Source organism: Hemitrygon akajei, chromosome 18 (assembly GCF_048418815.1).
Source record: "Hemitrygon akajei chromosome 18, sHemAka1.3, whole genome shotgun sequence".
Taxonomy (NCBI): Eukaryota; Metazoa; Chordata; class Chondrichthyes; order Myliobatiformes; family Dasyatidae; genus Hemitrygon; species Hemitrygon akajei.
Window position 1 is genome coordinate 62,329,604 of NC_133141.1, and position 17,695 is coordinate 62,347,298.

The 17,695-nt window shown below is 42.4% G+C and overlaps 1 protein-coding gene across 3 annotated transcripts in view; it reads left to right on the plus strand.

Moving 5' to 3' along the window:
- Window positions 1–17,695, plus strand: part of LOC140741484 (SH3 and cysteine-rich domain-containing protein 2-like) — a 233,126-nt gene that overhangs the window by 137,762 nt on the left and 77,669 nt on the right. For all 3 annotated transcript variants that reach the window (XM_073071729.1, XM_073071730.1, XM_073071731.1), the window contains exons 4-7: window positions 1,814–1,895; window positions 9,561–9,673; window positions 11,129–11,207; window positions 15,671–15,732. In XM_073071729.1, the coding sequence (XP_072927830.1) occupies window positions 1,814–1,895; window positions 9,561–9,673; window positions 11,129–11,207; window positions 15,671–15,732 (336 nt within the window). The remainder of the gene's footprint in view (window positions 1–1,813; window positions 1,896–9,560; window positions 9,674–11,128; window positions 11,208–15,670; window positions 15,733–17,695) is intronic.

Genomic DNA, 17,695 nt, shown 5'->3' on the forward strand with positions numbered 1-17,695 from the left:
AATGTCTGAAAAAATATATATTCTGAATGTACAGTATTGAAAATGAGTTATTAAAGAGCATGGTTTTTAATTGCAGGATTAATTGTGAAATCTTTGCCATTTCATTTTAATTTAAATTCAATATTTTGATGGTGTGATGGTAATGATACTCATCCGTGAAAACTCCACAAAAACGCCTTAAAATATAAAAGTTCTCTTAAAGGTTTTTCAATGCCAAGTTCATTCCAGAGCCTAAAATAAAGGTTATAACTTGAACAAAAGAGTTTCAAGAAATTTCATTTTTCAGAATTTCAAGTAGTCAAAAGTGCCCCTAATTGAAGAATCACCTTTATACCTATAAAATGTTGAAAATTTGAGAGAAACCAACTCAATGGGATGAATGGCCTAATTTGGCTTCTATGGTGAGAGAAAATCAATATGGTCTCCTGTGTTCTGCATAAATGTGAAATTGCACTAGTAGTGTCACTCATTCTCAGGAAGATATAAATTTTCCTTAATTAATTTTCCTGTATTAATTTTCACCGCAGGTGAGAAGAACCATGTATGTGAACAGATATAGGAAAGTCTGCAGAGCTTTTTTCACTGTCCCATTGACAAGCTTTCTGCCTTTGACAGCAAGCAACAGTGTTGACTATAGTTGTAATGTTTCTGCTATCAAACATTTGACAAAAATATTTAGCTTTCATCTCAAAATAGTGAAATGGGCTTGATCAGATTTTGTAAACAAAAAAAAATTGAGATTTCACATTGGAGGAAATGTAAATGTATCAATGCAAAGCAATATGATGAAAATACTCAGTTGGAAAGACTCATCAGGTTGGGCAGAATCTGTTGGGGTGAGAAAAAAAAACATTTCAAGTTGGCCCTTCATCCAAACTGGGAAATGTTATCATCGAGTCAAATTTGACATTACAGAAAAAAATGGGATCAGGTGGGGAATAGGGGAGAGTAAATTCACAAATAATACAGGTGCTGGTCTAAAAGGAAATAGGAGATGTGAAACCTGAAATATCAGAAGTGGAAGTTAAAAGTATTGTTTGATGAAAATCTAAGATACAAAGCAAGAATTGATGATCCAAATTGCTGATTTCATCAATGCTTCTGGAAGGCGCATTGTGACAAGCCAGAACATCAGGTGCTGTTCTCTGAGCTTTACACTGAAATCCTGAAGGATGCCAAAAACAGACAGCATGGAAGTAGCATGGAAACTCGGTGACTGGTAGCTTATGGTCACCCATGTGGACTGAATGGAGGCTTTCTGCAAAGTAATAAGAATCAGGTTTATTGTCACTGACGTATGTCATGAAATTCATTGTTTTGTGGCAGCAGAACAGTAAAAAAATAAACTATAAATCACAATAAAAATGTAGATAAAAATAAATTTACTAACTAGTGCAAAAAAGAGCAAAAGTGGAGAGAGAGTTGTCCATCTACATTCAGCTTCCCCAGTATAGTGGAGATCTTGTTATGGTTTACTGAGTTGAAAGTACAAACTTTTTTTCTGTTTTTATTTTGCATTTCAACTGTCATCAGATTTCTGAACATTTTTTGTTGCATTGTTTGTTTACTTTAAATTTTTGCCTTTGCACTGTACTCCTGCTTCAAGACATAAAATCTCATGTTGCATATATGAGTGACAATAAATCTAATTATCTGCCAGAGGTGATGAGCTGGATGGGTTTAATGCAAGTTCACTTTCCTTGCATGGACTTCAGACTGAGGTAACTGGATACTGTAATCTGAATTCTTAAGACCAATAGCCATTATCCATTTTAATTTTCATTCTCTTCTTATTTTATGTCACAATGGAAAGCCAATGGGATTCCGGCGGAATTTTAGCTCCCCACTTCTCATCTATGAACAGTATGGATTTGTTAAGGAGGCCATGCCAATGGGTGAGTTACAAAGCATTTACTTGTGGGAATTCAAACCGTCATATTGCATGCTGTCTTAGTTAGCATATCATGGAGACACCTTAAGTGCATAAACATCAAGGAAAGCATAACACACACAAAATGCTGGAGGAGCTCAACAGATCTGCCAGCATCTATGGAAAGGAATAAGCAGTCAATGTTTCATGATAAGGTACTTCATCAGGAGTGGAAAGGAAGGGAGCAGATGCCAGAAAAAGAAGGGGGAGGGGTAGGAGTACAAGATAGGAAGTGATAGGTGACAGCAGGTAAGGAGGTGGAGAGGTGGGGAGAATGAAATAAGAAACTGGGAGGTGATAAGTGGAAGAGGTAAAGAGCTGAAGAAGGATCCATCATTTTCATTTTATCCTCTTCTTTGGATATCATTCACTTCTCTCTATTTACATCTCCAGGCAGACCAGCTGTAATTGTCAGGCCATTTCAGCTAGCACCCCATCACTATCATCACTATAAGTCTCCACCTAATCAGGGATATTCCCTTTCCTGTCTCCACATTATCCCCCACTTCTATGCAACTTAAAATAGGTTCTCTGTATTCTTTTTTTCTATAACGATATAACAATTTCAGCACGGAAACAGGCCATCTCGGCCCTTCTAGTCCATGCTGAACGCTTACTCTCACCTAGTCCCACTGACCCGTACTCAGCCCATAACCCTCCATTCCTTTCCTGTCCATATACCTATCCAATTTTGCTTTAAATGACAATACCGAACCTGCCTCTACCACTTCTACTGGAAGCTCATTCCACATAGCTACCACTCTCTGAGTAAAGAAATTCCCCCTCATGTTACCCTTAAACTTTTGCCCCCTAACTCTCAACTCATGTCCTCCTGTTTGAATCTCCCCTACTCTCAATGGAAAAAGCCTATCCACGTCAACTCTATCTATCTCCCTCATAATTTTAAATACCTCTATCAAGTCCCACCTCAACCTTCTGCGCTCCAAAGAATAAAGACCTAACTTGTTCAATCTTTCCTTGGAACTTAGGTGCTGAAACCCAGGTAACATTCCAGTAAATTTTCTCTGTACTCTCTCTATTTTGTTGATATCTTTCCTATAATTCGGTGACCAGAACTGTACACAATACTCCAAATTTGGCCTTACCAATGCCTTGTACAATTTTAACATTACATCCCAACTCCTATACTCAATGCTCTGATTTATAAAGCCCAACATACCAAAAGCTTTCTTCACCACCCTATCCACATGAGATTCCACCTTCAGGGAACTATGCGCCATTATTCCGAGATCACTCTGTTCTACTGCATTCTTCAATGCCCTACCATTTACCATGTATGTCCTATTTGGATTATTCCTACCAAAATGTAGCACCTCACACTTATCAGCATTAAACCCTATCTGCCATCGTTCAGCCCACTCCTTCTAACTGGCCTAAATCTCTTTGCAAGCTTTGAAAACCTACTTCATTATCCACAACGTCTCCTACTTTAGTATCATCTGCATACTTACTAATCCAATTTACCACCCCATCATCCAGATCATTAATGTATATGACAAACAACATTGGACCCTGTACAGATCCCTGAGGCACACCACTAGTCACCGGCCTCCAACCTGACAAACAGTTATCCACCACTACTCTCTGGCATCTCCCATCCAGCCACTGTTGAATCCATTTTACTACTTCAATATTAATACCTAATGATTGAACGTTCCTAACTAACCTTCCGTGTGGAACCTTGTCAAAGGCCTTACTGAAGTCCATATAGACAACATCCACTGCTTTACCCTCGTCAACTTTCCTCGTAACCTCTTCAAAAAATTCAGTAAGATTTGTCAAACATGACCTTCCACCCACAAATCCATGTTGACTGTTCCTAATCAGACCCTGTCTATCCAGATAATTATATATACCATCTCTAAGAATACTTTCCATTAATTTACCCACCACTGACGTCAAACTGAAAGGCCTATAATTGCTAGGTTTACTCTTAGAACCCTTTTTAAACAATGGAACCACATGAGCAATACACCTATCCTCCCCATTTCTAATGGCATTTGAAATATTTCTGTCAGAGCCCCTGCTATTTCTACACTAACTTCCCTCAAGGTCCTAGGGAATATCCTGTCAGGACTCGGAGATTTATCCACTTTTATATTCCTTTAAAGCACCAGTACTTCCTCCCCTTTAATTGTCATAGTTTCCATAACTTCCCTACTTGTTTCCCTTACCTTACACAATTCAATATCGTTCTCTTTCGTGAATACTGAAGAAAAGAAATTGTTCAAAATCTCCCCCATCTCTTTTGGCTCCACACATAGCAGTCCACTCTGATTCTCTAAGGGACCAATTTTATCTCTCACTATCCTTTTGCTATTAATATAACTGTAGAAACGAAACCCTTTGGATTTATTTTCACCTTACTTGCCAAAGCAATCTTCTTTTAGCTTTTCTCATTGCTTTCTTAAGATTCTTCTTACATTCTTTATATTCCTCGAGCACCTCATTTACTCCATGCTGCCTATATTTATTGAGAATATTTCTCTTTTTCCTAACCAAGTTTCCAATATCCCTTGAAAACCATGGCTCTCTCAAACTTTTAACCTTTCCTTTCAACCTAACAGGAACATAAAGATTCTGTATCCTCAAAAATTTAGCTTTAAATGAGTGCCATTTCTCTATTACATCCTTCCCATAAAACAAATTGTCCCAATCCACTCCTTCTAAATCCTTTCACATTGCCTCAAAGTTAGCCTTTCTCCAATCAAAAATCTCAACCCTGGGTCCAGTCCTATCCTTCTCATTAATTATATTGAAACTAATGGCATTGTGATCACTGGACCTGAAGTGCTCCCCAACACATACCTCTGTCACCTGACCTATTTCATTCCCTAACAGAAGATCCACCACTGCCCCTTCTCTAGTTGGTACCTCTATGTATTGCTGCAAAAAACTATCCTGCACACATTTTACAAACTCCAAACCATCCAGCCCTTTTACAGTATGGGCTTCCCAGTCTATGTGTGGAAAATTAAAATCTCCCACAATCACAACCCTGTGCTTACTACAAATATCTGCTATCTCCTTGCAAATTTCCTCCTCCAATTCTCGTTCCCCATTAGGTGGTCTATAATACACCCCTATAAGTGTTACTACACCTTTCCCATTCCTCAATTCCACCCAAATAGTCTCCCTAGACGAGCCCTCTAATCTATCCTGCCAGAGCACCGCTGTAATATTTTCTCTGACAAGCAATGCAACACCTCCCCCTCTTGTCCCTCTGATTCTATCACACCTGAAACAACAAAATCCAGGAATATTTAGTTGCCAATCACACCCCTCCTGCAACCATGTTTCACTAATAGCTACAACATCATACTTCCAGGTATCAATCCATGCTCTAAACTCATCCACCTTTCTTACAATGCTCCTAGCATTAAAATAAATGCATTTAAGAAATTCTCTACCTCCTCCTCTCTGTTTATCTCTAACAGTACAAAGAACTTTACTGTCTTCTTTTTCTTCCTTCTCCCATACATCTGTTCCTACATTCTTGTTCCTCTCCCCCCTCATATCTAGTTTAAATCCACTGGAGCCTCTCTAGCAAACCTACCTGCAAAAATATTTGTCCCCCTCCAGTTCAGATATAAACCGTCCCACCGGAACAGGTCCCACCTTCCCTGGAAAACTGCCCAATTATCTATAAATCTGAAGCCTTGCCTCCTGCACCATGTCTTCAGCCATGTGTTGATCTGCACTATCTTACTATTTCTAAACCCACCTGCACGTGGCACTGGTAGCAATCTTGAGATTGCTATCCTAGAGGTCCTGTCCTTTAACTTGGCACCTAGCTCCCTAAACTCACCTTTCAGGACCTCCTCACTCTTCCTACCCACGTCGTTGGTCCCTATATGGACCACGACATCCGGTTGCTCATCCTCCCTCTTGAGAATACTGAGAACTCGATTCGAGATATCACAGACCCTGGCACCAGGGAGGAAACAGACCATGCGGGATTCTCAATCTCTTCCACAGAACCTCCTATCTGTCCCCCTAACTATCGAATCCCCTATCACTACTGCTCTCTTCTTTTCCCTCCTTCTATTCTGAGCTGAGGGTCCAGTCTCGGTGCCAGAGACACAACCACTGCAACTTGTCCCTGGTAGGTCGTCCCCACCAACAGTATCCAAACGGTATACTTATTGTTTCTAGTACTGTAAAAAGTTATAGCCCTGCACAGATGCTACCTGACCTACTGACCTACATTGCATATTACTTTGTAGGAAGGGGAAGGTTTCCTTCAACAAAATTATTGATGTATTTAATGATCATAGGAAATTGTGCCCTAGTTTGAACACCTGAAGTTTGCACGTGGAATAAAACACACCCTGCATTCACCCATCGTTTATAAGTAACTGGTGTATTATTGTCGCATTTGCCAAGATGTAGTGAAAAGCTTTTGTTTACATGCCATCCAGACAGATCATTCCTAACAAAGGTACATCAAGGTAGCATGGATAGGGAAAGCTGAATGAAAAATTATCATTACAAAGTAAGTGCAAGGGCCATGATTAGATCAATTGTGAGATCAGGAGATCATAAACCAATGAAGAATCTGATAACAGCAGAATAGGACATAGCAGTTGCTATACTATTACTATAATCCATCTAGATAGGATAATTCCTATGGTGCATCTGTCAAAAATTAGTAAGAGTCATCAGGGACATGCCAAATTTCATAGAAACATAGAAAACTGACAGCTCAATACAGGCCCTTCAGCCCACAATGCTGTGCTGAATATGTACTTACTTTAGAAATCACCTAGGGTTACACATAGCCCTTTATTTTTCTAAGCTCCATGTACCGATCCAGGAGTCTCTGAAAAGACCCTATCGTATCTGCTTCCACCACCATTGCCAGCAGCCCATTCCATGCACTCTCCACTCTCTGCGTAAAAAAAACTTACCCCTGACATCTCCTCTATACCTACTTCCAAGCACCTTAAAACTGTGCCCTCTCGTGTTAGCCATTAAAACCCTCGGAAAAAGCCTCTGACTATCCACACGATCAATGCCTCTCATTATCTTGTACACCTCTATCAGGTCACATCTCATCCTCCATCGCTTCAAGGAGAAAAGGCCGAGTTCACTCAACCTATTCTCGTAAGGCATGCTCTCCAATCTAGGAAACATCCTTGTAAATCTCCTCTGCATCCTTTCTGTGGTTTCCACATCCTTCCTGTAGTGAGGTGACCAGAACAGAGCACAGTACTCCAAGTGGGGTCTGACCAGGGTCCTGTATAGTTGTAACATTACCTCTCAGCTCTTAAACTCAGAGAATTCTACAGATTCACCACTCCCTGGGAAAAACAGTTTCTCCTCATCTCCGTCCTAAATCTTCTCCCCTAAATCTTGAGGCAATGGCCCCTAGTTCTAGTCTCACTTACCAATGGAAACAATTTTCGTACTTCGATCTTATCTATCCCTTTCAAAATTTTGTATGTTTCTATAAGATCCCCTCATTCTTCTGAACTCCAGAGAGTATAAGCCCAGGTGACTCAATCTCTCCTCATAGGTTAACCCCTTCATCCTTGGAATCAACCGGTTGAGCCTCCTCTGCACTGCCTCCAAAGCCAGTAAATCCTTCCTCAATTATGGAGACCAGAACTGCACACAGTACTCCAGGTGCAGCCTCACCAGTACCCTGTATAATTGCAGCATGACCTCCCTGCTCTTGAATTCAATCCCTCTAGCAATGAAGGCCAACGTTTGCCTTCTTAATAACCTGTTGGACCTGCAAGCCAACTTTTTGCAATTCATGCACAAGCACTCCCAAATCCCTCTGCACAACAGCATACTGCAATCTTTCACCATTTAAATAATAATCAGCTCTTCTATTATTCCTTCCAAAGTGCATGATCTCGCATTTACCAACGTTGTATTCCATCTGCCAGACCTTGGCCCACTCAGTTAACCTATTTATATCCCTCTGCAAACTCTCCACATTCTCTGTACAATTTGCTTTTCCACTCAGTTTCGTGTCATCAGCAAATTTTGCTAAGCTACACTCAGTCCTCTCTTCCAAATCCTCAATGTAAATGGTAAACAGCTGCAGGCCCAGCACTGACCTACCAAAATAAACACTTATTTGGGTTGAACTCCATCTGCCACTTCTCAGCCCAGTTTTGCATCCTATCTGTCCTGCTATAACCTCTGACAGCCCTCCACCCTATCCACAACAACCCCAACCCCAACCCCAAGTCATCGGCAAATTTACTAACCCATCCCTCCACTTCCTCATCCAGGTCATTTATAAAAATCATGGAGAAGAGGTCCCAGAACAGATCTGAGGGACACCTCTGATCACCGAACTCCATGCAGAATATGACCCAGCTACAATCACTCTTTGTCTTCTGTGAGCAAGCCAGTTCTGGGTCTACAATGCAATGTCCCTTTGGATCCCATGCCTCCTTACTTTCTCAAAAAGCCTTGCATGGGGTACCTTATCAAGTGCCTTGCTGAAATCCATATACACATCTACTGCTCTACCTTCATCAATGTGTTTAGTCACATCCTCAAAAAAATTCAATCGGGCTTGTAAGGCACGACCTTGGCCTCTGAAGAAGTAATGATGCTGGTGTGATTTCTTGACCATAGTGTTCACATGATTGGACCAGGGCAATTTTTTGATGATGTTTATACAGAGGAACTTGAAGCTCTCAACCATCTCCACCTCCAAACCATTGATAGAGATGGGGATGTGTTCTTCACCCTGCTTCCTGAAGTCAAAAACGGCAGCATTGTAGTACAGCTTGCAGAGATACTGCACCACAGTTCTAGAGACTGAGCTTTGATGCTGCCCTTGCTTGCTGCCTGCAGTGTTTCCTTACACATCCCAAAATGTACCAATTAGAAGATGAAGTTAGTGATCATTGCTTGTATATAGGTGGGTGGTAGAATCGGTGGGGGGTGGGGGAGACAGGGTTGATGGGAATATGGAGAGAATAGAACTAGTTAAGATAAATGGATGTTTGATGTGACCTCAGTGGGCCAAAGGACATGCAGTATGACTCTCTGATTTTTTTGAAGATGATCAAATAGAACCTGTAACCTTGTTACCTTTAACCAAGAACCCTAACCCACAGGGTTCAACATTGCCAATTCATGGAGGACTCCAGCAGCTGGTGGTTACTTTGCAATTAACCAGTAAGCACCGTCAACAGTCACACCTTCCAGAGGTGGAAAATAGGCTAAATAAACTGATAAAAGAGCAGTCTGTTTAGGTGCAGAAGTTTTAAAAGCTTCAACCCTGGGTGAGACATTGAACACACTGGAATACTGGAAAGGTCCAGTAGTGAGGAAATATAGTCCCATTTGGGATATAAGAAGGTAAGGGTGGAGCTGGGATTTGAATTACAGCTGTATGATAGTTTTAACACCTCCCAGCTCAGAAGAGACTCCTTTGTTCAATATTCACTTCCAGTTTCCTGAGTCTTCTGAGACCAGTGCAACATACAGAGCCTCATCAGTTGGGTATTGTAGGAGTGCAGATGTATAGAATTGGCTCGGAGGTGTGCAACTCTCAAATGTCCATGGAAAGTCTGGCATTTGTTTGGAGAAGTATAGAGATGGTTCCAATTTGTATGTCTGTCTCTCCTGTGTTTAGCCTCAAGCAGTAAAGTGGACCCAGTGTATGAAGCTCTCCGATTTGGGACTTCTCTTGCCCAGATGAGCAGGTCAAGTTTTGGGAGCTTCTCAGAGTCTCCAACAAAGAATTTGGTAAATATGACATATCTGACAATATTACCTGAATGTTCCCAAAAAGTCACTTTGTAAGCCCCTGCTCCTAGAGACTCACTTCATTTGTCCTACACTGCTTGGTGCTGTGAGTAGCTTTATTACCACTCCTGATAACACAGGAAGAAAATATAAGATCCTGTGGCTGATGGTGAGAGACTTGAACCCCTGTTTGGAAATCCATATTAAGAGAAATCCTTATAGAATAAGGAGTTATACATTTAGGATGAAGATGAGGAAGAATTTTCTTTCAAACAGGGTTGTGGGTTCTTGGAAATTCTTATTTCAGAGGCATGAGTCATTGAAAATATTCAAGGCAGGACTGGATTTTGGGTCTACAGGCAAATGGGGGTTATGATGGCCAAGGAAGAATGTGGTGCTGAGGCTAGGATTGGAGCATCAACTCAGTAGAAAGATGTGACATGGGTTCAGAAGATGTTGAATCATTGTGGTTTGAGTTAAGAAACTGCAAGGGTAAAAGGACCCTGATGGCAGTTATACAGGCCTCCCCAACAGTAGCTAGATATGGACCACAGATTACAATGGGAAATAGAAAAGGCATGTCAAAAGGGCAATGTTATAACAGTCATGGAAGATTTTAATTTGCAGGTTGATTGGGAAAATCAGGTTGGTAATGGATCTCACGAGTAAGTTTGTTGAATGCTTACAAGATGGCTTTTTAGAGCAGATTGTCATTGAACCTACTAGGGGATCACCTACTGTATACTGGATTGGGTGTTATGTAATAAACCAGAGGCGATTAGGGAGCTTAAGGTAAAAGAACCCTTCGGAGACAGTGATCACAATACGACTGAGTTCAACTTGAAATTTGATAGGGAGAAAGTAGAGTCTGATGTAGTAGTATTTCAGTGGAGTAAAGGAAATTACATTGGTTTGTGATGTTTGATAGCTCTGGGTTTGTACTCGCTGGAATTTAGTAAGATGAGGAGGGATCTCATTGAAACCTTTCAAATATAGAAAGGCCTTGACAGGATAGATGTGGAAAGGATGTTTCCCATTGTGGGGGAGCCTAGGTCAAGAGGGCACAGCCTCAGGATAGAGGGGAGTCCATTTAAAACAGAGATGCGGAGGAATTTCTTTAGCTAGAGGGTAGTGAATTTGTGGAATTTATTACCACAGGCAGCTGTGGAAGCCAGGTCATTGGGTGTATTTCAGGCAGAGATTGATAGGTTGTTGATTGGACATGGCATCTAAGATTATGTGGAGAAGGCCTGGAAGTGGGGCTGAGCAGGGGAAAAAAGGATCCGCTATGACTGAATTGTGGTGCAGACTTGATGGGCCAAATGGCCAAAATCTGCTCCTATGTCTTATGGTCTTATAGTGATCCTATTGGATGGGAGAGTGGGGTTGAGAGGCCTAACGCTACTGCTGATCCTTGCATGTTTAGGCTGATTTTTTTTTCCCCATTGTCCACAGGGTAACAATGGGGACATTGCAGAAGAGCCAGACCTTGGTACAAATTGCTCTGCAGAGAATGAGAGGCAGAAAGACACTGGTGAGCCAACAGCCAATGAAGTACTTTGGTTACTGTTTTAGATGAGCTGAAAACCAGTTTCCATTACTTCCTGTACCCAATAAAGTGGCCACTGAGTGTATGAATGTTCATGGTCTTCTGCTACTGTAGCCTATCCACTTCAAGGTTCAACATGGTGTGCATTCAGAGATGCCCTCATGCACACCATTGTTGTAACACATGTTTATTTGAATTAGTATCTGTTTCCTGACAGCTTAAACCAGTCTGGCCATTCTCCTCTGACCTCTTTCATTAACAAAGCATTTTCACCCACAGAGCTGCCACTCACTGGATGTGTATTTCTGTTTATCACACCATTCTCTGTAAACTTTAGAGACTGTTGTGCATGAAAATCCCAGGAGATCAGTAGTTACTTACATACTCAAACCACTCTATCTGGCACCAACAATCATTCCACTTAAATCTCATTTCTTCCCCATTCTGATATTTGGTCTGAACACCAATTGAACATCTTAACCATGTCTGTGTCATTTTATGCATTGAATTGCTGCCACATGATTGGCTGATTGGATATTTGTATTAATGAGCAAGTGTACAGGAGTACCTCAAAGAGTGGCCACTCAGTGTAAAGTCATAGAGCACCTCAGAACAGAAATATGCCCTTTGGCCCATCTAGTCCGTGCCAAACTATTATTCTGCCAAGTCTACCATCTATAAATTTGCAGATGATACAACCAACGTTGGTAGAATCTCAGATGGTGACGAGAGGGCGTTCAGGAGTGAGACAGGCCAATTAGTGGAGTGGTGTCACAGAAACAACCTGGCACTCAATGTCAGTAAGATGAAAGAGCTAATTGTGGACTTCTGGAAGGGTGAAATAAAGGAACACATACCAATCCTCCAAGGGCTCAGAAGTGGAGAGAGTGAGCAATTTCAGGTTCCTGGGTGTCAAGATCTCTGAGGATTTAACCTGGTCCCAACATATTGATGCAGCTATAAAGAAGGCAAGACAGCAACTAGAAGAGATTTGGTATATCAACAAACGCACTCAAAAACTTCTATAGGTGTACCGTGGAGAGCATTCTGACAGGCTGTATCACTGTCTGGTATGGAGGGTGGTGGGGGTGGAACTACTGCACAGGACCAGAAGAAGGTTGTAAATTTAGTCGGCGCCATCTTGGGCACTAGCCTACAAAGTACCCAGGACATCCTCCAAGAGCAGTGTCTCAGAAAGACAGCGTCCATTATTAAGGACCTCCAGCACCCAGGGCATGCCCTCTTTTCACTGTTATCATCAGGTAGGAGGTACAGAAGCCTGAAGACACACACTCAGCGATTCAGGAACAGCTACTTCCCTTCTGCCATCCGATTCCTAAATAGACATTGAACCCTTGAACATTACCTCACTTTTTAAATATATATTATTTATGTTTTTGCACAATTTTAATCTATTCAATACATGTATGCTGTAATTGATTTATTTATTATTATTATTATTCTTTTCTATATTATGTATTGTATTGAGCTAACAAATTTCATGCACATGCCAGTGATAATAAACCTGATTCTGATTCCTAGCAATCCACACCTGGGCCATAGCCCTCCCAATCATTGAAGAAATGGAGGGATGGGTTAGTAAATTTGCTGATGACATAAAGGTTGAGTGGTTAAGAAGGCATACGGTGCATTGGCCTTCATCAATCATGGGATTGAGTTTAAGAGCCGAGAGGTAATGTTGCATATAGGACCTGGTCAGACCCCACTTGGAGTACTGATCGCCTCACTACTGGAAGGATGTGGAAACCATAGAAAGGGTGCAGAGGAGATTTACAAGGATTGGAGAACATGCCTTATGAGAATAGGTTGAGTGAACTTGGCCTTTTCTCCTTGGAGTGACGAAGGATGAGAGGTGACCTGATAGAGGTGTATAAGATGATGAGAGGCATTGATCGTGTGGATAGTCAGATGCTTTTTCCCAGGGCTGAAATGGCTAACATGAGAGAGAACAGTTTTAAGGTGCTTGGAAGTAGGTACAGAGGAGATGTCAAGGGTAAGTTTTTTATGCAGAGAGTGGTGAGTGCGTGGAATGGGCTGCTGGCGACGGTGGTGGAGGCAGATCCGATAGGGTCTTTTAAGAGACTCCTGGATAGGGACATGGAGCTTAGAAAAATACAGGACTATGGGTAACCCTAGGTAATTTCTAAAGTGAATGATTGGCACAACTTTGTGGGCCGAAGGGCCTGTATTGTGCTGTAGGTTTTCTCTGTTTCTATTTACTTATGGAAACTTCTCTTCAATGCTGAAATTGACTCCATGTCCACCACTTCTACTGGCTGCTCGTTTCACACTCTCACCACCTTCTGAGTGAAGAAGTTCCCCTTAAATATTATACATTTCAACCTTACACTCTAGCTCTAGAGTAACCAAGCTTTCATATCAGCTAGGACACAAAGGTAGTGTCACTTCTTTTACTTGCTTTTAAACATAGAAACATAGAAAATAGGTGCAGGAGTAGGCCATTCAGCCCTTCGAGCCTGTACTGCCATTCAGTATGATCATGGCTGATCATCCAACTCAGAACCCTGTACCTGCTTTCTCTCCATACCCCCTGATCCCTTTAGCCACAAGGGCCATATCTAACTTCCTCTTAAATATAGCCAATGAACTGGCCTCAACTGTTTCCTGTGGCAGAGAATTCCACAGATTCACCACTCTCTGTGTGAAGAAGTTTTCCTCATCTCGGTCCTAAAAGGCTTCCCCTTTATCCTTAAACTGTGACCCCTCGTTCTGGACTTCCCCAACATCGGAAACAATCTTCCTGCATCTAGCCTGTCCAATCCCTTTAGAATTTTATATGTTTCAGTAAGATCCCCCCTCAATCTTCTAAATTCTAGTGAGTATAAGCCTAGTCGATCCAATCTTTCTTCATATGAAAGTCCTGCCATCCCAGGAATCAATCTGGTGAACCTTCTCTGTACTCTCTCTATGGCAAGAATGTCTTTCCTCAGATTAGGGGACCAAAATTGCACACAATACTCTAGGTGCGGTCTCACCAAGGCCTTGTACAACTGCAGTAGAACCTCCCTGCTCCTGTATTCAAATCCTTTTGCTATGAATGCCAACATACCATTTGCCTTTTTCACTGCCTGCTGTACCTGTATGCCCACCTTCAATGACTGGTGTACAATGACACCCAGGTCTCGTTGCACCTCCCCTTTTCCTAATCGGCCTCCATTCAGATAATAATCTGTTTTCCAGTTCTTGCAACCAAAATGGATAACCTCACATTTATCCACATTAAATTGCATCTGCCATGAATTTGCCCACTCACCTAACCTATCCAAGTCACCCTGCATCCTCTTAGCATCCTCCTCACAGCTAACACCTCCGCCCAGCTTCATGTCATCCACAAACTTGGAGATGCTGCATTTAATTCCCTCGTCTAAATCATTAATATATATTATAAACAACTGGGGTCCCAGCACTGAGCCTTGCGGTACCCCACTAGTCACAGCCTGCCATTCTGAAAAGGTCCCGTTTACTCCCACTCTTTGCTTCCTGTCTGCCAACCAATTCTCTATCCCCATCAATACCATGTGCTTTAAGTTTGCACATTAATCTCCTGTGTGGGACCTTGTCAAAAGCCTTTTGAAAATCTAAATATACCACATCCTCTGGCTCTCCCCTATCCACTCTACTAGTTACATCTTCAAAAAATTCTATAAGATTCGTCAGATATGATTTTCCTTTCACAAATCCATGCTGACTTTGTCCGATGATTTCACCTCTTTCCAAATGTGCTGTTATCACATCTTTGATAACCGACTCTAGCATTTTCCCCACCACCGATGTCAGACTCACCTGTCTATAATTCCCCGGTTTTTCTCTCCCTCCTTTTTTAAAAAGTGGGGTTACATTAGCCACCTTCCAATCCTCAGGAACTAATTCAGAATCTATGGAGTTTTGAAAAATTATCACTAATGCATCCACTATTTCTTGGGCTACTTCCTTAAGCACTCTGGGATGCAGACCATCTGGCCCTGGGGATTTATCTTCCTTCAATCCCTTCAATTTACCTAACACCACTTCCCTACTAACATGTATTTCCCTCAGTTCCTCCATCTCACTAGTCCCTTACTCCATCTCCCTCAGTCCCTTACTATTTCTGGAAGAAATAAAGGAGTTATGAATATTTGGTGGGACACCGGAATGCACTACTTCTCCTGTTTTCCAAAACAATGATCAGATCATAAAGTTACAGTTTAATAGCTCTATACTGTTATGACTTTGTGGCCATCACTCTCTACTGTACTGGTCTCACTAGAATTTTGAGTTCACACTATCCAAGTAACAGACTGCTTCCGATGTGTGAGATGTAGTAATCCTGTTGGATAGGTGGTTAAATAATATGAAAAGTTTCACCTTAACCTGAGGTTCTTTCTCCTTGTTAACATCACTTTCATTTTTCTTCTCTCTCCCAAAAGAGCCCGTGGAGAATGGAACAATTGAAACAGAAGATAAAAAGGAAAGCTCTGTGCCCATTCAGGTAAACCCAATTAGCATTGAAACTTGGAGAGTGGACTGAATAGCATCACCCTGAGGTTGAAATTAAAATCGTAGGAAGTTCTAGGTCAGAGGGAGTGCATCAATGCTGGTTCTGTAAAACCAATTGAAGCAAGAGGCTGAGAATGGAAGACTGAAGGCATCGCAGAGAGAAGGTCGTTTTTCTTTAACAGGTCGGAGAAAAGAGGCTAGACTGCGTAGGCGCGTGACGTAGTGTGCCAAGGTTTAAAAGAAAGACCGCCATATTCAGCGGCCATCGTCGGAGAGGACTGAGTTGGAGTGGGATGGCTTTGGCTCAATCAGTCTTTGGCGAGAAACAGGCAGAGGTGAGGGTAGGTTCTGGTAAGTTTCTGTTTTTCTTCTTTTTTTTTGTTCAGACTAGAGAGTATGCCAGGCAGGATGTTGGAATGCTCCTCTTGCAGGATGTGGGAAGTCAGGGAGAGCTCCGGTGTCCCTGACAATGATACCTGCAAGAAGTGCATCCAGCTGCAGCTCCTAACAGACCGCGTTAGGGAACTGGAGCAGGAACTGGATGACCTCCGGATCATTCGGGAGACTGAGCAGTTTATAGATAGTAGCTTCCAGGAGGTAGTTACACCTCAGTTACAGGGCACAGGTACCGTCAGGCGAGGGAAGGGGAAAGGGCAGGTAGTGCAGGGTTCCCCTGTGGCCATTCCCCTCCAGAACAGGTATACTGATTTGGATACTGTTGTGGGGGATGGCTGACCTGGGACAAGCTGCGGCAGCCGGATCTCTGGCACTGAGTCTGGTTCTGCAGTGCAGAAGGGAAGGAGGAAGAAGAGGAGAGCGGTAGTGATGGGGACTCCATAGTCAGGGGTACAGACAGGAGATTCTGTGGTTGTGACAGAGACTCCCAGATGGTTTGTTGCCTCCCGGGTGCGAGGGTCAGGGATGTCTCTGATCACATGCACAGCATTCTGAAGTGGGAGGGTGATCAGCCAGATGTTGTGGTAGACATCAGTACCAATGACATAAGTAGAAAGAATGAGGAGGTCCTGAAGAGTGAGTACAGAGAGCTTGGTAGGAAGTTGAAAAACAGGACCTCGAGGGTAGTAATCTCCGGATTGCTCCCTGTGCCACGTGCCAGTGAGGGTAAGAGTAGGATGCTCTGGCAGATGAACACGTGGCTGAGAAACCAGTGTAGGGGACAGTGTTTCAGATCTCTAGATCATTGGGACCTCTTCTGGGGCAGGTGGGACCTGTACAAGAGAGACGGGTTACACCTGAGCTACAAGGGGACCAATATACTTGCAGGGAGGTTCGCTAGTGTTATTGGGGAGGGTTTAAACTAGATTTGCAGGGGGATGGGAACCAGAGTGCCAGAGTAGATAGTGGAAAGGGGGTAAAAATAAATTATGTTAGTAGTTCATGCAAAGTCATAAATAGTAAGGTTGTGTGTGGTGGTAATAATCTTCTGAGGTGTGTATATATCAATGCGAGGAGTATTGTGGGAAAGGCAGATGAGCTGAGGGCCTGGATTGACACATGGAATTATGACATCATAGCCATTACTGAAACTTGGCTACAGGAGGGGCCGGACTGGCAGCTCAATGTTCCAGGGTTCCAACATTTCAGGCGTGATAGAGGCAGAGGGATGAAGGGTGGGGGGGGGGTGGCTTTGCTAGTCAGGAAAAATGTTACAGCAGTGCTTCGGCAGGACAGATTAGAGGGCTTGTCTACTGAGACCATCTGGGTGGAGGTGAGAAACAGGAAAGGTATGACCACATTAATAGGGTTGTATTGTAGACCACCCAATAGTCAGCGAGAATTGGAGGAGCAAATCTGCAGAGAGATAACAGACAACTGCAGGAGACAGAAAGTTATGATTGTAGAGGATTTTAATTTTCCACACATTGATTGGGACTCCCATACTGTTAAAGGTCTCGATGGGTTAGAGTTTGTAAAATGTGTTCAGGAAAGTTTTC